Source organism: Aquarana catesbeiana, linkage group LG13, assembly GCF_042186555.1.
Source record: "Aquarana catesbeiana isolate 2022-GZ linkage group LG13, ASM4218655v1, whole genome shotgun sequence".
Classification (NCBI taxonomy): Eukaryota; Metazoa; Chordata; class Amphibia; order Anura; family Ranidae; genus Aquarana; species Aquarana catesbeiana.
Genome location: NC_133336.1, coordinates 5,051,274 through 5,073,299, shown reverse-complemented (window position 1 = coordinate 5,073,299; position 22,026 = coordinate 5,051,274). Strand labels below are relative to the sequence as shown.

General features: G+C 47.5%; 1 protein-coding gene across 3 annotated transcripts in view; it reads right to left on the bottom strand.

Annotated features, from left to right (window-relative positions):
* Nucleotides 1–22,026, bottom strand: part of UNC79 (unc-79 homolog, NALCN channel complex subunit) — a 270,207-nt gene that overhangs the window by 63,077 nt on the left and 185,104 nt on the right. For all 3 annotated transcript variants that reach the window (XM_073609763.1, XM_073609762.1, XM_073609764.1), the window contains 4 exons: nt 13,973–14,056; nt 10,619–10,721; nt 9,762–9,902; nt 9,102–9,140 (listed from right to left, as the gene is read on the bottom strand). In XM_073609763.1, the coding sequence (XP_073465864.1) occupies nt 9,102–9,140; nt 9,762–9,902; nt 10,619–10,721; nt 13,973–14,056 (367 nt within the window). The remainder of the gene's footprint in view (nt 1–9,101; nt 9,141–9,761; nt 9,903–10,618; nt 10,722–13,972; nt 14,057–22,026) is intronic.

The window sequence follows — 22,026 nt, the reverse complement described above, 5'->3', positions numbered from 1 at the left end:
GTGGCTTCACAGCCTGGCACCCACTGCGCATGCGCGAGCGGCGCCGAGCGCCGTGATTGGCCGCTCAGTCACCTGGGACCTGTAATGGGTCCCAGATGATTGACAGGAGGGAGGGAGCAGAGCGGAGTGATGTCACCAGCCCAGGCACTGGAAGAGGCAGACTACGAGGGACCCCCTAGCAACAGGCATTTAGAGGTAAGTAAAAAAAAAATATATCCAAATTTTTTTTGTATTTTTTTTTTTAATTTTTCATGTAGTTTTTTTTTTTTGAGTGGAACCCCACTTTAATAATCGGACACTTACCTGTCCTGGAGTCCAGCGATGTCCTCACCGCAGCTGATGTTTCCGTCGGGTGCTGCCGTCTCCATTGTGGGGAAGGGAGCCCGGCAGTATAGCACTACGGCTCCATGTCGGGTCCCTACTGTGTGCATGCGCGAGGCACGGCTGCGCTCTCCTACTGGCCCGGCGGCAGGGGAGGAGGAGGGAGCCGAGCTGCTGGTGTAATGCGCCACGGCCCGAACTCCCGGAACTGGGGTCAGAATACCTGTCAAAGACGGCTCTTCGCTCCCCCTGGAAGGTGCTAAATGTGGCACCGGAAGGGGGAGGAGACAAATGTGGGGGGAGGAGACAAATGTGGGGGGAGGAGACAAATGAGAGGGGAGAAGACAAATGAGGGGGGAGGAGACAAATGAGGAGGGGGAAACAAATAAGGGGGAGGAGACAAATGAGGGGGGAGACAAATGAGGGGGGAGGAGACAAATGAGGGGGGAGGAGACAAATGAGAGGGGAGGAGACAAATGAGAGGGGAGGAGACAAATGAGGGGGAAAGAGACAAATGAGAGGGAAAGAGACAAATGAGGGGGGGAGGAGACAAATGAGAGGGGAGGAGACAAATGAGAGGGGAGGAGACAAACGAGGGGGAAAGAGACAAATGAGAGGGAAAGAGACAAATGAGGGGGGAGGAGACAAATGAGGGGGGAGGAGACAAATGAGGGGGGAGACAAATGAGAGGGAAAGAGACAAATGAGGGGGGAGGAGACAAATGAGGGGGGAGGAGACAAATGAGGGGGGAGGAGACAAATGAGGGGGAGGAGACAAATGAGAGGGAAAGAGACAAATGAGAGGGGGAGGAGACAAATGAGGGGGGAGGAGACAAATGAGAGGGGAGGAGACAAACGAGGGGGAAAGAGACAAATGAGAGGGAAAGAGACAAATGAGAGGGGAGGAGACAAATGAGGGGGGAGGAGACAAATGAGGGGGAGGAGACAAATGAGAGGGAAAGAGACAAATGAGGGGGGGAGGAGACAAATGAGGGGGGAGGAGACAAATGAGGGGGGAGGAGACAAATGAGGGGGAGGAGACAAATGAGGGGGGAGGAGACAAATGAGGGGGAGGAGACAAATGAGGGGGAGGAGACAAATGAGAGGGGAGGAGACAAATGAGAGGGAAAGAGACAAATGAGGGGGGGAGGAGACAAATGAGGGGGGAGGAGACAAATGAGGGGGAGGAGACAAATGAGGGGGAGGAGACAAATGAGAGGGGAGGAGACAAATGAGGGGGGGAGGAGACAAATGAGGGGGAGGAGACAAATGAGAGGGAAAGAGACAAATGAGGGGGGGAGGAGACAAATGAGGGGGGAGGAGACAAATGAGGGGGGAGGAGACAAATGAGGGGGAGGAGACAAATGAGAGGGGAGGAGACAAATGAGGGGGGGAGGAGACAAATGTGACATTGCTCTTATGTGCCTTGTTGGTCATCCCTGAACTTTCTTCTTCCATATTTTTGGTGGCGTTTTGGTGAACGAGGCCGCCGTGCCCCCTTTTCTCTTTTCTCTTTATGACACTCTAATATATCATTTATATTTTAAATTGAATGCTGTAATATGATCTCATTTTCGTTTATTAGGACCGGTCGCCTCCCCCACTGTCTGTACAAATGTCGGGAATAAATCCTGATGAGATCATCGATATTACAAGTTGTCATCGTTAGTACAGCATTGGGTCAGTCACAATCAGGACCTGCGATGACAGAAGAATAATCTACCAGCTTTCCTCCCCTCCCTGCACTTCTCGGTGTGTTTTTAGAGGGAAAAAAAAGATTTTTGTTTTTCATTTAGATATTCTCATTTAATCATTTGTTAATCTGGATCAGTGATCTCCAAACTGCGGCCAGGGGGGCGGATGTGGCCCTTTGTCTGTCTTTATCAGGCCCTTGAGGCATTATTCTTGCCACTGACACCAATGATGGGGCACTATTCCCCCCACTGACACCAATGATGGGGCACTATTCCTCCCACTGATTCCAATGATGGGACACTATTCCTCCCACTGATACCAATGATGGGGCACTATTCCTCCCACTGATTCCAATGATGGGACACTATTCCTCCCACTGATACCAATGATGGGGCACTATTCCTCCCACTGACACCAATGATGGGGCACTATTCCTCCCACTGACACCAATGATGGGGCACTATTCCTCCCACTGACACCAATGATGGGGCACTATTCCTCCCACTGACACCAATGATGGGACACTATTCCTCCCACTGATACCAATGATGGGGCACTATTCCTCCCACTGACACCAATGATGGGGCACTATTCCTCCCACTGACACCAATGATGGGACACTATTCCTCCCACTGACACCAATGATGGGGCACTATTCCTCCCACTGACACCAATGATGGGACACTATTCCTCCCACTGACACCAATGATGGGGCACTATTCCTCCCACTGACACCAATGATGGGGCACTATTCCCCCCACTGACACCAATGATGGGGCACTATTCCTCCCACTGACACCAATGATGGGACACTATTCCTCCCACTGACACCAATGATGGGGCACTATTCCTCCCACTGACACCAATGATGGGGCACTATTCCTCCCACTGACACCAATGATGGGACACTATTCCTCCCACTGACACCAATGATGGGGCACTATTCCTCTCACTGAGACCAATGATGGGGCACTATTCCCCCCACCGGCACCAATGATGGGGCACTATTCCTCCCACTGATACCAATGATGGGGCACTATTCCTCTCACTGAGACCAATGATGGGGCACTATTCCCCCCACTGACACCAATGATGGGGCACTATTCCTCCCACTGATACCAATGATGGGGCACTATTCCTCTCACTGAGACCAATGATGGGGCACTATTCCTCCCACTGACACCAATGATGGGGCTCTATTCCTCCCACTGACACCAATGATGGGGCACTATTCCTCCCACTGACACCAATGATGGGGCACTATTCCTCCCACTGATTCCAATGATGGGGCACTATTCCTCCCACTGACACCAATGATGGGGCACTATTCCTCCCACTGATTCCAATGATGGGGCACTATTCCTCCCACTGACACCAATGATGGGGCACTATTCCTCCCACTGACACCAATGATGGGGCACTATTCCTCCCACTGACACCAATGATGGGGCACTATTCCTCCCACTGACACCAATGATGGGGCACTATTCCTCCCACTGATACCAATGATGGAACACTATTCCTCCCACTGACACCAATGATGAGGCACTATTCCTCCCACTGACACCAATGATGGGGCACTATTCCTCCCACTGATACCAATGATGGGACACTATTCCTCCCACTGACACCAATGATGGGGCACGATTCCTCTCACTGACACCAATGATGGGACACTATTCCTCCCACTGACACCAATGATGGGGCACGATTCCTCTCACTGACACCAATGATGGGACACTATTCCTCCCACTGATACCAATGATGGGGCACTATTCCTCCCACTGACACCAATGATGGGGCACGATTCCTCTCACTGACACCAATGATGGGACACTATTCCTCCCACTGATTCCAATGATGGGGCACTATTTCTCCTACTGACACTAATGATGGGGCACTATTCCTCCCACTGATACCAATGATGGGGCACTATTCCTCTCACTGAGACCAATGATGGGGCACTATTCCCCCCACTGACACCAATGATGGGACACTATTCCTCTCACTGAGACCAATGATGGGGCACTATTCCCCCCACTGACACCAATGATGGGGCACTATTCCTCCCACTGACACCAATGATGGGACACTATTCCTCCCACTGACACCAATGATGGGGCACTATTCCTCCCACTGACACCAATGATGGGGCACTATTCCTCCCACTGACACCAATGATGGGACACTATTCCTCCCACTGACACCAATGATGGGGCACTATTCCTCTCACTGAGACCAATGATGGGGCACTATTCCCCCCACTGACACCAATGATGGGGCACTATTCCTCCCACTGATACCAATGATGGGGCACTATTCCTCTCACTGAGACCAATGATGGGGCACTATTCCCCCCACTGACACCAATGATGGGGCACTATTCCTCCCACTGATACCAATGATGGGGCACTATTCCTCTCACTGAGACCAATGATGGGGCACTATTCCTCCCACTGACACCAATGATGGGGCTCTATTCCTCCCACTGACACCAATGATGGGGCACTATTCCTCCCACTGACACCAATGATGGGGCACTATTCCTCCCACTGATTCCAATGATGGGGCACTATTCCTCCCACTGACACCAATGATGGGACACTATTCCTCTCACTGAGACCAATGATGGGGCACTATTCCCCCCACTGACACCAATGATGGGACACTATTCCTCTCACTGAGACCAATGATGGGGCACTATTCCTCCCACTGACACCAATGATGGGGCACTATTCCTCCCACTGACACCAATGATGGGACACTATTCCTCCCACTGACACCAATGATGGGGCACTATTCCTCCCACTGACACCAATGATGGGACACTATTCCTCCCACTGACACCAATGATGGGGCACTATTCCCCCCACTGACACCAATGATGGGGCACGATTCCTCTCACTGACACCAATGATGGGACACTATTCCCCCCACTGATACCAATGATGGGGCACTATTCCTCCCACTGACACCAATGATGGGGCACTATTCCTCCCACTGACACCAATGATGGGGCACTATTCCTCCCACTGACACCAATTATGGGGCACTATTCCTCCCACTGACACCAATGATGGGACACTATTCCTCCCACTGACACCAATGATGGGGCACTATTCCTCCCACTGACACCAATGATGGGGCACTATTCCTCCCACTGATACCAATGATGGGGCACTATTCCTCCCACTGACACCAATGATGGGACACTATTCCTCCCACTGACACCAATGATGAGGCTTTATTCCTCCCACTGACACCAATGATGGGACACTATTCCTCCCACTGACACTAATGATGGGGCACTATTCCTCCCACTGACACCAATGATGGGACACTATTCCTTCCACTGACACCAATGATGGGACACTATTCCTCCCACTGACACCAATGATGGGGCACTATTCCTCCCACTGACACCAATGATGGGACACTATTCCTTCTACTGATACCAATGATGGGGCACTATTCCTCCCACTGATACCAATGATGGGGCACTATTCCTCTCACTGAGACCAATGATGGGGCACTATTCCTCTCACTGACACCAATGATGGGGCACTATTCCCCCCACTGACACCAATGATGGGGCACGATTCCTCTCACTGACACCAATGATGGGGCACTATTCCTCCCACTGAGACCAATGATGGGGCACGATTCCTCTCACTGAGACCAATGATGGGGCACTATTCCCCCCACTGACACCAATGATGGGGCACTATTCCTCCCACTGACACCAATGATGGGACACTATTCCTCCCACTGACACCAATGATGAGACACTATTCCTCCCACTGACACCAATGATGGGGCACTATTCCTCCTATTGATACCAATGATGGGGCACTATTCCTCCTATTGATACCAATGATGGGGCACTATTCCTCCCACTGACACCAATGATGGGACACTATTCCTCCCACTGATACCAATGATGGGGCACAATTCCTCCCACTGATACCAATGATGGGGCACTATTCCTCCCACTGACACCAATGATGGGGCACTATTCCTCCCACTGACATCAAGGATGGGGCACTATTCCTCCCACTGACACCGATGATGGGGCACTATTCCTTCCACTGACATCAATGATGGGGCACTATTCCTCATCTGGATACCAATGATGGGGCACTATTCCTCCCACTGACACCAATGATGGGGCACTATTCCTCTCACTGAGACCAATGATGGGGCACTATTCCCCCCACTGACACCAATGATGGGGCACTATTCCTCCCACTGACACCAATGATGAGGCACTATTCCTCCCACTGATACCAATGATGGGGCACTATTCCTCCCACTGATACCAATGATGGGGCACTATTCCTCCCACTGATACCAATGATGGGGCACTATTCCTCCCACTGATACCAATGATGGGGCACTATTCCTCCCACTGACACCAATGATGGGGCACTATTCCTCCCACTGACACCAATGATGGGACACTATTCCTCCCACTGACACCAATGATGAGACACTATTCCTCCCACTGATACCAATGATGGGGCACTATTCCTCCCACTGATACCAATGATGGGGCACTATTCCTCCCACTGATACCAATGATGGGGCACTATTCCTCCCACTGACACCAATGATGGGGCACTATTCCTCCCACTGACACCAATGATGGGGCACTATTCCTCCCACTGACACCAATGATGGGGCACTATTCCTCCCACTGACACCAATTATGGGGCACTATTCCTCCCACTGACACCAATGATGGGACACTATTCCTCCCACTGACACCAATGATGGGGCACTATTCCTCCCACTGACACCAATGATGGGGCACTATTCCTCCCACTGATACCAATGATGGGGCACTATTCCTCCCACTGACACCAATGATGGGACACTATTCCTCCCACTGACACCAATGATGAGGCACTATTCCTCCCACTGACACCAATGATGAGGCTTTATTCCTCCCACTGACACCAATGATGGGACACTATTCCTTCCACTGACACCAATGATGGGACACTATTCCTCCCACTGACACCAATGATGGGGCACTATTCCTCCCACTGACACCAATGATGGGACACTATTCCTTCTACTGATACCAATGATGGGGCACTATTCCTCCCACTGATACCAATGATGGGGCACTATTCCTCTCACTGAGACCAATGATGGGGCACTATTCCTCTCACTGACACCAATGATGGGGCACTATTCCCCCCACTGACACCAATGATGGGGCACGATTCCTCTCACTGACACCAATGATGGGGCACTATTCCTCCCACTGAGACCAATGATGGGGCACGATTCCTCTCACTGAGACCAATGATGGGGCACTATTCCCCCCACTGACACCAATGATGGGGCACTATTCCTCCCACTGACACCAATGATGGGACACTATTCCTCCCACTGACACCAATGATGAGACACTATTCCTCCCACTGACACCAATGATGGGGCACTATTCCTCCTATTGATACCAATGATGGGGCACTATTCCTCCTATTGATACCAATGATGGGGCACTATTCCTCCCACTGACACCAATGATGGGACACTATTCCTCCCACTGATACCAATGATGGGGCACAATTCCTCCCACTGATACCAATGATGGGGCACTATTCCTCCCACTGACACCAATGATGGGGCACTATTCCTCCCACTGACATCAAGGATGGGGCACTATTCCTCCCACTGACACCGATGATGGGGCACTATTCCTTCCACTGACATCAATGATGGGGCACTATTCCTCATCTGGATACCAATGATGGGGCACTATTCCTCCCACTGACACCAATGATGGGGCACTATTCCTCTCACTGAGACCAATGATGGGGCACTATTCCCCCCACTGACACCAATGATGGGGCACTATTCCTCCCACTGACACCAATGATGAGGCACTATTCCTCCCACTGATACCAATGATGGGGCACTATTCCTCCCACTGATACCAATGATGGGGCACTATTCCTCCCACTGATACCAATGATGGGGCACTATTCCTCCCACTGATACCAATGATGGGGCACTATTCCTCCCACTGACACCAATGATGGGGCACTATTCCTCCCACTGACACCAATGATGAGACACTATTCCTCCCACTGATACCAATGATGGGGCACTATTCCTCCCACTGATACCAATGATGGGGCACTATTCCTCCCACTGATACCAATGATGGGGCACTATTCCTCCCACTGACACCAATGATGGGGCACTATTCCTCACACTGATACCAATGATGGGGCACTATTCCTCCCACTGATACCAATGATGGGGCACTATTCCTCCCACTGATACCAATGATGGGGCACTATTCCTCCCACTGACACCAATGATGGGGCACTATTCCTCCTATTGATACCAATGATGGGGCTCTATTCCTCCCACTGATACCAATGATGGGGCACAATTCCTCCCACTGATACCAATGATGGGGCACTATTCCTCCCACTGACACCAATGATGGGGCACTATTCCTCCCACTGACACCAATGATGGGGCACTATTCCTCCCACTGACACCAATGATGGGGCACTATTCCTCCCACTGACATCAAGGATGGGGCACTATTCCTCCCACTGACACCAATGATGGGGCACTATTCCTTCCACTGACATCAATGATGGGGCACTATTCCTCCCACTGACACCAATGATGGGGCACTATTCCTCCCACTGACACCAATGATGGGGCACTATTCCTCCCACTGACACCAATGATGGGGCACTATTCCTCCCACTGACGCCAATGATGGGGCACTATTCCTCCTCTGGATACCAATGATGGGGCACTATTCCTCCCACTGACGCCAATGATGGGGCACTATTCCTCCTCTGGATACCAATGATGGGGCACTATTCCTCCCACTGACACCAACGACTGTTATAACTGTGGTATTTTTCACGTTTTCATAGATATATATGACAGCTGTTGTCATTACTAGAGAATATTCTTGTTTTGATCCATTTTATGTGGAATGTCCGGTATCAGAGTATATATTGTTTAGCTGCTATCTTTGTAGTATTTTTTCCCAAAGAGCAGATTTTTTCACTGAATGTTCTATAGCAGTTTATTATTTACCTTTCAGCTTGATTGGAGAAACTTGTACAGGATGCCAACCTAAGGAACAAAGATAAAAAGAACATTCATGATATACCCGGGACCAATGTGCCAATGTACGGCTCCATTTATGTTATGCATTTTAAGAAAGTAAAGCTGTTGTTGCCCCCGCCCGCCCTGCCCCCACTCCACCACACACAACCTCGGATACACACCTGTATTTATCCACTTCAGCTCCGGAAGGTTTTACCCCCCTTCATGACCAAGTCATTTTTTGCTATTCAGCACCGCGCTACTTTAACTGGTAATTGCGCAGTCATGCAACGCTGTACCCAAATGACATTTACTGTATACTTTTTTTTTTTTTTTCACACAAATAAAGCTTTCTTTTTGATGGTATTTGATCACCTCTGCGTTTTTTTATATTATACAAATGAAAGAAGACTGAAAATTTTGAAAAAAAAAAAAAGCAATATTTTTTACTTCCTGCTATAAAACATATCCAATAAAAAAAAAATTGAAAAAAAAACTAAATGTCTTCATAAAATTCAGACCAAAATGTATCCTGCTACATTTCTTTGTTAAAAAAATAATAAAACAAATCCCAATAAATGTATATTGATTGGTTTGTGAAAAAATGTATACCATCTACAATCTATGGTATAGATACTGGAATCATACCTGCCCACGGATTGCATGATATCAAGCAGCAGAGGAGCCGCCAAGTCCGGACTCAGGTGAATGAATGTCAATAGAACAACTATGGCCAGACCTAAAGTTTCCTCATCATATTCCTCCAGAATGGCTCCACAGTCATGGCACCTGCAGAACAATGTATAAACAGAAAAGTCAGAGCTACTACCCATACACCACATAGATAGCAGAGCTCCCGAGTCCTCGATCCACAGTCGCTGGCTGAGTAGAGTAATGTAGAAAAAAATGATCCACACTCCGGTTGTTGCTCTTAAAATTTCTTCAATTTATTCAATGGCCACAGTGAACAAACGCAGATTAATTCAGTTGACGCATTTCGGCCTATAAGGCCTTAGTCATAACCCTTATGACTAAGGCCTTATAGGCTGAAACGCGTCAACTGACTTAATCTGCGTTTGTTCACTGTGGCCATTGAATAAATTGAAGAAATTTTAAGAGCAACAACCGGAGTGCGGATCATTTTTTCTACACCTGCAGAACAATACAGATTATTATCTATCCATCTACAGTATATGTAATATATCTATCTAATATCTATCAATTTAATATCTATTCATCTATCTAATCTCTCTCTATATAAATATAATTATCTCTCTCTATATAAATATAATTATCTCTCTCTATATAAATATAATTATCTCTCTCTGTATAAATTTAATATCTATCTATCTATCTATCTATCTATCTATCTATCTATCTATCTATCTATCTATCTATCTATCTATCTATCTATCTATTTATCTAGTGATAGTTTAGTGCACATAGAATACAGTTACATCCATGGAAGTCATCATCCCCTTTTTCTGGGTTTTCTGGGCACTTACTTATCAGACATTATTGTCGGCTGGTCATCGGAGAAATCCTCGGGGGCGGGAACAAACATGCTGACAATACTGGGAGCTGAGAGTAGGCTGGACTTTGTCGCCCCTTAAAAGATACAAAGAAGAAACATTGTTACGGTTGGTTGACATTAAAGGGGTTGTAAAAAAAGGGGGGGGCTTTCTTTGCATTAAGGTGAAAAAACCCCAGCCCCCCCCCGTTTTACTTACCGGAGTTGTGCTCTTTAGGTGTTCTGTGAATTTAGTTTCAAAAGTTTTATTGGCTTTTATCATAACGAAAAAGCAAAAGGTAAACAGCATCTGTCATACATTCGGACATTGTGGAGGAAATCACGTGTATGAATTCTTATGTCACCATTAGGTAACGATCAGGAAAGAACTAAATAAACGCTTTGTAATGCTAAGCCTCAAGCAAAAGGTGTCACTCTACACTCCCCGTCACCCCATATGGGAGCAAAGGGTGTCACCCTACACTCCCCGTCACCCCATATGGGAGCAAAGGGTGTCACCCTACACTCCCCGTCACCCTATATGGGAGCAAAGGGTGTCACCCTACACTCCCCGTCACCCTATATGGGAGCAAAGGGTGTCACCCTACACTCCCCGTCACCCTATATGGGAGCAAAGGGTGTCACCCTACACTCCCCGTCACCCCATATGGGAGCAAAGGGTGTCACCCTACACTCCCCGTCACCCCATATGGGAGCAAAGGGTGTCACCCTACACTCCCCGTCACCCCATATGGGAGCAAAGGGTGTCACCCTACACTCCCCGTCACCCTATATGGGAGCAAAGGGTGTCACCCTACACTCCCTGTCACCCCATATGGGAGCAAAGGGTGTCACCCTACACTCCCCGTCACCCTACACGGGAGCAAAGGGTGTCACCCTACACTCCCCGTCACCCCATATGGGAGCAAAGGGTGTCACCCTACACTCCCCGTCACCCCATATGGGAGCAAAGGGTGTCACCCTACACTCCCCGTCACCCCATATGGGAGCAAAGGGTGTCACCCTACACTCCCCGTCACCCTATATGGGAGCAAAGGGTGTCACCCTACACTCCCCGTCACCCCATATGGGAGCAAAGGGTGTCACCCTACACTCCTCGTCACCCCATATGGGAGCAAAGGGTGTCACTCTACACTCCCCGTCACCCTATATGGGAGCAAAGGGTGTCACCCTACACTCCCCGTCACCCTATATGGGAGCAAAGGGTGTCACCCTACACTCCCCGTCACCCCATATGGGAGCAAAGGGTGTCACCCTACACTCCCCGTCACCCTATATGGGAGCAAAGGGTGTCACCCTACACTCCCCGTCACCCCATATGGGAGCAAAGGGTGTCACCCTACACTCCTCGTCACCCCATATGGGAGCAAAGGGTGTCACTCTACACTCCCCGTCACCCCATATGGGAGCAAAGGGTGTCACCCTACACTCCCCGTCACCCTATATGGGAGCAAAGGGTGTCACCCTACACTCCCCGTCACCCTATATGGGAGCAAAGGGTGTCACCCTACACTCCCCGTCACCCTATATGGGAGCAAAGGGTGTCACCCTACACTCCCCGTCACCCTATATGGGAGCAAAGGGTGTCACCCTACACGGGAGCAAAGGGTGTCACCCTACACTCCCCGTCACCCTATATGGGAGCAAAGGGTGTCACCCTACACTCCCCGTCACCCTATATGGGAGCAAAGGGTGTCACCCTACACTCCCCGTCACCCTATATGGGAGCAAAGGGTGTCACCCTACACGGGAGCAAAGGGTGTCACCCTACACTCCCCGTCACCCTATATGGGAGCAAAGGGTGTCACCCTACACTCCCCGTCACCCTATATGGGAGCAAAGGGTGTCACCCTACACTCCCCGTCACCCTATATGGGAGCAAAGGGTGTCACCCTACACTCCCCGTCACCCTATATGGGAGCAAAGGGTGTCACCCTACACTCCCCGTCACCCTATATGGGAGCAAAGGGTGTCACCCTACACTCCCCGTCACCCTATATGGGAGCAAAGGGTGTCACCCTACACGGGAGCAAAGGGTGTCACCCTACACTCCCCGTCACCCTATATGGGAGCAAAGGGTGTCACCCTACACTCCCCGTCACCCTATATGGGAGCAAAGGGTGTTGCCCTACACTCCCCGTCACCCTATATGGGAGCAAAGGGTGTTGCCCTACACTCCCCGTCACCCTATATGGGAGCAAAGGGGGTCACCCTACACTCCCCGTCACCCCATATGGGAGAAAAGGGTGTTGCCCTACACTCCCCGTCACCCCATATGAGAGCAAAGGGGGGGGGGGGGGGAGGACATACCTCAGTAACACATGTAAATGGTGTGAGGTGTCACCGCAAATGTCAGATCGAGAGCAATAATTCTAGCAATAGACGTTCTCTGTAACGCTAAACTGGTAACCTATAAAGATGTTAAAAGCGTTGCCTATGGAGATTTTTAAGTACCGTTGTTTGTTACCATTTCACTAACGTGCACAATTTTGTGACATGTTTGGTATCTATTTACTTGGTGTAACATCATCTTTTATGTTTTACCAAAAATTGGGTTATATATTGTGCTTTTTTTGCATTAAAATTCATTAAAGTGTATTTTCTCAAAAAAAAAAATGCGTTTGAAAAATACAGTTAAAACGATTCCCATTTTATTCCCTAGGGTCTCTGCTAAAAAATATATATATATATACTGTTTGGGGGTTCTAAGTAATTTTCTAGCAAAAAATACAGATTTTTACTTGTAAACAAAAAGTGCCAGTAAAGGCCGGGTCCTTAAAGCGGAACTTCAGTCATTTTTTCATCTTTCCATCTATTAAATCTTCTGTTCTTGTTGTTGTTGTTTTATCTTTGGATAGTAAAACATTTTTTTTTCTGCCAGTAAATCCCTTATACAGCCCACTTCCTGTCTCTTGTCTGGTCATTGGCCTAGGCTTATGACATCATACACAGCTCTCTCTCTCTCACTCTCCTGAGAGTTTTACAAGAAGGGAGGGGGGATGAGTCATAAGAGGGCCAATGGGAGCTGCAGAGCTGGGTGTGTGCCTCTGTGTGTCTGTGTAAATCCAGGAAGTGAACAGGCAGCAGCTTCAGCTGCCCACAGTTAAAATGGCTGCAGCCAGACTCAGTGGAGGGAGGTTTCTGCAGCATATATGGCAAGTACAGAATCACAGTATACATAAAATATGCAAAGTGGTTGGAGGGAAGCTTCAGAATGGCAAAGATGTTTTTATTACAAATTATGTGAGCAGAGTGCATTTCCTCTTTAAATGGCTATACCAATTAAGGAACTCATATAATAAATATTAATAATAATCATTTCACCAACCAATCTGAATATACGGGATACTCGTCCTGCCCATGGACACCTCGGAAATGCTTCCTAGGACCTCGTGTGCAGCTTTGGGGTCATCTAAATGCAAAAAAAAAGACAAAATGTTAACCACATGAAATGTTGAAGACAAAAAAACAGCAAAATCACAATGATTCTGATGAGTCTAAATGAGCTCTCCGGTCAAAACAACTTCATTTAGCAATAGATACTTTGTGTGATTTGTGGGAAGAGCGGAGCACTGCGGAGGACATTACCGGATCCCATAGAAGGCAGTCCTGCAGAACGTTCTCTTCAGATCTACACACCAGCAGATGGATTTTATTTAATCACCGATCGATATTTGTTAGGGCTCGTTTACACTCGCTTCAAAATGTGGCATTGCACAGGCTTTATTAAGGAGCTCTGAATGACAATTAAAGCTCCTGTCACCAAATAAAATGGGAGCAACTAGCAGATGACACATGTGGGGCACAACGTGGGATTACTAAAGCGAAACCAGAGAGAGAGGACTGAGCGGCAAAGGATCAGCAGAGCACGGGGACCGCAGCAAGAGAGGCTAGCAGATGTCACATGTGCTGCACAGCATGGGAGCGATATAGCGGGAGGGGAGCAGGGACCAGAGAGAGAGGAGGATTCGCAAACCAGAGGATCAGCAGAGCTGAGGGTTATTACTAAGCGGAGGATTAACAAAGCTAGGGGTCACTACTGAGTGGGGGATCAGCAGAGCTGGGGGTTATTACTAAGCGGAGGATTAACAAAGCTGGGGGTTACTACTGAGTGGGGGATCAGCAGAGCTGGGGGTTATTACTGAATGGGGGATCAGCAGAGCTGGGGGTTATTACTGAGTGGGGGGATCAGCAGAGCTGGGGGTTATTACTGAATGGGGGATCAGCAGAGCTGGGGGTTATTACTGAGTGGGGGATCAGCAGAGCTGGGGGTTATTACTGAGTGGGGGATCAGCAGAGCTGGGGGTTATTACTGAGTGGGGGATCAGCAGAGTTGGGGGTTACTACTGAGTAGGTTATCAGCAGAGCTGGGGGTTACTACTGAGTGGGGGGATCAGCAGAGCTGGGGGTTATTACTGAATAGGGGATCAGCAGATCTGGGGGTTATTACTAAGTGGAGGATTAACAAAGCTGGGGGTTACTACTGAGTGGGAGATCAGCAGAGCTGGGGGTTATTACTAAGTGGAGGATTAACAAAGCTGGGGGTTACTACTGAGTGGGGGATCAGCAGAGCTGGGGGTTATTACTGAGTGGGGGGATCAGCAGAGCTGGGGGTTATTACTGAATGGGGGATCAGCAGAGCTGGGGGTTATTACTGAGTGGGGGATCAGCAGAGCTGGGGGTTATTACTGAGTGGGGGATCAGCAGAGTTGGGGGTTACTACTGAGTAGGGTATCAGCAGAGCTGGGGGTTACTACTGAGTGGGGGGATCAGCAGAGCTGGGGGTTATTACTGAATAGGGGATCAGCAGAGCTGGGGGTTATTACTGAGTGGGGGATCAGCAGAGCTGGGGGTTATTACTGAGTGGGGGGATCAGCAGAGCTGGGGGTTATTACTGAATGGGGGATCAGCAGAGCTGGGGGTTATTACTGAGTGGGGGATCAGCAGAGCTGGGGGTTATTACTGAGTGGGGGATCAGCAGAGTTGGGGGTTACTACTGAGTAGGGTATCAGCAGAGCTGGGGGTTACTACTGAGTGGGGGGATCAGCAGAGCTGGGGGTTATTACTGAATAGGGGATCAGCAGAGCTGGGGGTTATTACTGAGTGGGGGATCAGCAGAGCTGGGGGTTATTACTGAGTGGGGGATCAGCAGAGCTGGGGGTTATTACTGAGTGGGGGATCAGCAGAGCTGGCGGTTATTACTGAATAGGGGATCAGCAGAGCTGGGGGTTATTACTGAGTGGGGGATCAGCAGAGCTGGGGGTTATTACTGAGTGGGGGATCAGCAGAGCTGGGGGTTATTACTGAGTGGGGGATCAGCAGATCTGGGGGTTATTACTGAGTGGGGGATCAGCAGAGCTGGGGGTTATTACTGAGTGGGGGATCAGCAGAGCTGGGGGTTATTCCTGAGTGGGGGATCAGCGGAGATGGGGGTTACCACGGAGCAGGGGACCAGAAGAGCTGAGGGATATTACTGAGTGGGGGATTAGCAGAGCTGGGGTGCTACTAAGGGGGGGTGTCTGCTGAAAGAGGGTACCAATGAGCTGGGATTCTGCTGAACAGGGGAACAAATAAGCTGGGGATCTGCTGAGTTGGAGTAATACTGGATTGGGGTTCTATTGGGAGCCTTTAAAACAAATAGGAAATCAACACACAACAAACTTCATTAAAGCTTCAAAAAAAGCATACAAAAACACATAAAGTATGTTGAAGCGGTAGGTTCTTTAATGTGTGTTAAAATTGAATCAAGTGTAAACGAGCCCTTAATGCTCCTTAATAAAGACATAATAAGTAAATTTAATCTTGCAAACATTTTTTTTTTTTGGAAATGTCTCGATTGGATTTCTCATTTAGTTTCAGAAATTTTTTTTTTTTTCTCTTGAGAAAAAAAAAAAAAAAAAAAGAAAAAAAAAAACAACACAAATGCTTCACAAAACCTTATGTAGAACGCAAATGTAAAAAAACTATACCAGCACGATGTTTGCGAGAGCCCTCCCCCAAGACTGATGGTTCTATCCCTTCACTATGTGGGTGTGATGGTTGAAGCTCAGGGGTGGGTGAAGAGGGGAGGCTCCACCTACCAGGATCCCAGGTACTGATATTGTGGGGTGCACTGGATTGGTGCTCGAGTTGCCTCTTCATGAGCTGCGCCATAGCGAGCGCTCCCAGAGAACCCCGTTTCATCTGTCTATATTGTGCTTGGTGGACATAAATAAAAGCGGCAATATATTACTGGGCAGCAGCTTTTCTTCTCTAATGTTATACAATGGTGTTATTTTATATTGTTGTGTGCCTTTCCATAGCCTGGTACACAATGTGACAACCCCCCCTATTGTTTTGCAAAATTATGTAGAAGAGTAGACCTAATGAAGGGTTCCACTGAAAATATGGACATCTCCCTGAAGGTTCTCAATGATCCAGGTCATGGTATAGCTAGTAGTTCTTTACACCCAAGTAAACCTGTCCTGTATAGTTGAAGATGCTTTACTGCCCTAGACATGTGCAGAAAGGAGAAATAATGAGGGGTTCTACTAAAAATATGGATATCTCCATGAAGGTTCTCAATGATCCAGGTCATAGTATAGCTATAGTAGGAGTTCTTCACACCCAAGTAGACCTGTCCTGTATGGTTGAAGATGCTTCACTGCCCTAGACATGTGCAAAATGGAAAAATAATGAGGGTTTTCACTGAAAATATGGATATCTCCATAAAGGTTCTCAATGATCCAGGTCATGGTATAGCTAGTAGTTCTTCACACCCAAGTAGACCTGTCCTGTATGGTTGAAGATGTTTCACTGCCCTAGACATGTGCAGAACTGAAAAATAATGAGGGGTTCCACTGAAAAGATGGATATCTCCATGAAGGTTCTCAATGATCCAGGTCATGATATAGCTAGTAGGAGTTCTTCATACCTAAGTAGACCTGTTCTGTATAGTTGAAGATGCTTCACTGCCCTAGACATGTGCAAAATGGAAAAATAATGAGGGGTTCCACTGAAAATATGGATATCTCCCTGAAGGTTCTCAATGATCCAGGTCATGGTATAGCTAGTAGGAGTTCTTCACACCCAAGTAGACCTGTCCTGTATGGTTGAAGATGTTTCACTGCCCTAGACATGTGCAGAACTGAAAAATAATGAGGGGTTCCACTGAAAAGATGGATATCTCCATGAAGGTTCTCAATGATCCAGGTCAGGGTATAGCTAGGAGTTCTTCACACCCAAGTAGACCTGCCCTGTATAGGTGAAGATGTTTCACTGCCCTAGACATGTGCAAAATGGAAAAATAATGAGGGGTTCCACTGAAAATATGGATATCTCCCTGAAGGTTCTCAATGAACAGTTCTGAGGGAATCTAACTACTACTATCTATGGAAATTCTGCTTTTTTTTTTGCTTTACTAGGGTACAGGGGTGCACGTACCATCATTGGCCCTCAACTGACTGCCCTCAGTAGAATTCTTCAGCTCTGGAGGAAATAGAATTAGTGCCTGCAATAAACACCATCTTCTTTCTGTTTACCACTCTAACAGAAAAGAATCCTTTCCTACTGCCCAGCTAAATTAACCTTAGAGTAAAGAAAGCTTTAGTTTTCTTAAGACCAGCTTGACCACATTTATACCAAAGCACTCTTCTTTTTAATGACTACAGAGAATAACTGCGATAGATAGATAGATAGATAGATAGATAGATAGATAGATAGATAGATAGATAGATAGATAGATAGATAGATAGATAGATAGATAGATAGATAGAGAGGCGGCTCTCTAATTAGGCAAATTAGGCGGTCGCCTAAGGCCTTGCACTCACAGGGGCCTCGCGGCCACCTAATTTGCCTGTTCTCAATCACTGAAGTTGACGCCGGCGTCTCCGCCTACCCCCACTGGGACTCTGTGGCTTAGGAGCTAACGGACAAATCAGATACTGCCCGCAGCCTGAGGAATAGCGGCCTCATCACGGAGCGTCCCAATCCGTGGGGCCTCATGTGTAAGTTTTGCATAAGGCCTCACAAAGTCTAGAGCCGCCTCTGGATAGATAGATAGATAGATAGATAGATAGATAGATAGATAGATAGATAGATAGATAGATAGATAGATAGATAGATAGATAGATAGATAGATAGATAGATAGATAGATAGAAAGTATGTGTGATATAGTTACATAATTAGTCTGGTTGAAAAAAGACACAAGTCCATCTAGTTTAACCAATAAAAGGGAAAAAAATTATACAATCCCATATACACAATTCTATACCTACAGTTGATCCAGAGGAAGGAAAAAAAAAAAACAATAAATTATCCAATTTGCTCTAGCAGGGGAAAAAATTCCTTCCTGATCCCCCAAGAGGCAATAGTATATACAGCGTGTAAAATAAGTATTGAACCCGTCACCATTTTTCTCGGTAAATCTATTGATAAAGGTGATATTGACATGGAATATTCCCCACATGTCGGTGACAACCCATCCAATCCATACATACAAAGACACCAAAACAAATCCGTTCAGAAATGAAGTTCTGTGTAATAAAATGGAAGGACGCGGGGAGAAAGGTATTGAACCCACTAACTGAAATGTATTTCATACTTAGTACAAAATCCTTTGTTGTTAATGACGGCTTCAAGACTCCGGCTCCTGTATGGAGAAACGAGTTGCATGCGTTGCTCAGGTGTGATTTTGGTCTTCAGATCTTGAAGGTTCTGTGGGCCTCTTCTATGGACTCTGATCTTTATTTCTTTCCATAGATTTTTTTTCGGATTCGAGTCATGTGATTGGCTGGGCTATTCTAGCAGCTTTATTTTCTTTCTCCTTGGCTTTGTGTTTGGGATCATTGTCCTCCTGAGATGTCCTCCTGAGATGTCCTCCCGAGATGTCCTCCCGAGATGTCCTCCCGAGATGTCCTCCCGAGATGTCCTCCCGAGATGTCCTCCCGAGATGTCCTCCCGAGATGTCCTCCCGAGATGTCCTCCCGAGATGTCCTCCCGAGATGTCCTCCCGGGATGTCCTCCTGGGATGTCCTCCTGAGATGTCCTCCTGAGGTGTCCTCCTGAGATGTCCTCCTGAGATGTCCGCCCTTGTTTCATCTTCATCATCCTGGTAGATGGCAGCAGATTTTTATCACCATTCCTCCTTCCTTTAATGATATGAAGTTTGCCAGTACCGTATGCCAAAAACAGCCCCGCCCCCACCAGGATGTCCTCGCCTACAAACCTCACTGTTGGTATGGGGGTGTTTTTGGGGTGATGTGACCTCCAAACATGGTGTTTATTATGGCATCCAAAGAGTTCAATGTTGGTCTCCTCTGACCAGACTATATTCTCCCCGTATTTCACAGGCTTGTCTAAATGTTGTGCAGCAAACTTTACCCGAGCTTCACCAAGCTTCTTCTTCAGCAATGGAGTGTTGTGTGGTGAGCGGTCATACAGGCCATGGCGGGTGAGGGCATTACTTATTGTGTACCTGCTAATTCCAGGTCTTTCTGAAGCTCTCCACAAGTGGTCCTTGGCTCTTGGACAATTCTTCTCACTCCTCTGTCAGAAATCTTGTGAGGAGCCCCTGGTGGTGGCCGGTTTATGGTGAAATTATGTTATTTCCACTTCCGGGTTATGTCTCCAACAGTGCTCACTGGAACATTCCAAAGTTTAGAAATCCTTCTGTAACCAACACCATCAGTATGTTTTGCAGCAATAAGGTTGGGAAGGCCTTGAGAGAGCTCTTTGCTTTTACCCATAATGAGATGTTTCTTGTGTGACACCTCGGTAATGAGACTCCTTTTTATAGGCCATCAGGTGAGACTGAACCAGCTGATATTCATTTGCACTGACAAGGGGCAGGATTGCTTTCTAATCACTGATAGATTTCAGCTGGTGTCTTGGCTTTCCATACCTTTTTTGCACCTCCCTTTCTTTGTGTTTTCAATACTGTTTCCCTGTGTCCTTCCATTTTATTACACAGAACCGACATGTGGGGAATATTCCATGTTAATATCACCTTTACCAATAGATTTACCTAGAAAAATGGTGACGGGTTCAATACTTATTTTACCCGCTGTATACAGTACCTTGAAAAAGTATTCATACCCCTTGAAATTCTCCACATTTTGTCATGTTACAACCAAAAATGTAAATGTATTTTATTGGCATTTTATGTGCTAGACCAACACAAAGTGGCTCATAATTGGGAAGTGGAGGGGCATTTGTATGGCGCCCCCCGGAGTCAATACTTTGTAGAACCCCCTTTCTCTACAAGTCTTTTTGGGGATGTCTCTACCAGCTTTGCACATCTAGAGAGGACATTTCTGCCCATTCTTCTTTGTAAAATATCTCAAGCTCTGTCAGATTGGATGGAGAGCGTCTGTGAACAGCAATTTTCAAGTCTTGCCACAGATTCTCAATGTGATTTAGGTCTGGACTGTGACTGGGCCATTCTAACACATGAATATGCTTTGATCTAAACCATTCCATTGTAGCTCTGGCTGGATGTTTCGGGTCGTTGTCCTGCTGGAAGGTGAACCTCCGCCCCATTCTCAAGTCTTTTGCAGACTCTAACAGGTTTTCTTCTAAGATTGTCCTGTATTTGTCTCCATCCATCTTCCCATCAACTCTGACCAGCTTCCCTGTCCCTGCTGAAGAAAAGCATCCCCACCACATGATGCTGCCACCACCATGTTTCACGGTGGGGATGGTGTGTTCAGGGTGATGTGCAGTGTTAGTTTTCCCCACACATAGCGTTTTACTTTTAGGCCATAAAGTTGAATTTTGGTCTCATCTGACCAGATCACCTTCTTCCACATGTTTGCTGTGTCCTCCACATGGCTTCTCACAAACTACAAACAGGACTTCTTATGACTTTCTTTCACCAATGTCTTTCTTCTTGTCACTCTTCCATAAAGGGCAGATTTGTGGAGAACACGACTAATAGTTGTCCTGTGGACAGATTCTCCCACCTGAGCTGTGGATCTCTGCAGCTCCTCCAGAGTTACCATGGACCTCTTGGCTCTTCTCTGATGAATGCTCTCCTTGCCCGGCCGGTCAGTTTAGGTGGACGGCCATGTCTTGGTAGGTTTGCAGTTGTGCCATACTCTTTCCATTTTCCGATGATGGATTGAACAGAGCTCCGTGAGATGTTCAAAGCTTGGGAGATTTTTTTATAACCTAACCCTGCTTTATACTTCTCCACAACTTTATCCCTGACCTGTCTGGTGTGTTCCTTGGCCTTCATGATGCTGTTTGTTCACTAAGGTTCTCTAACAAACCTCTGAGGGCTTCACAGAGCAGCTGTATTTATACTGAGATTAAATGACACACAGGTGGACTCTATTTACTAATTAGGAGACTTCTGAAGGCAATTTAGTTAGGGGGGTCAGAGTAAAGGAGAATACCAGAGA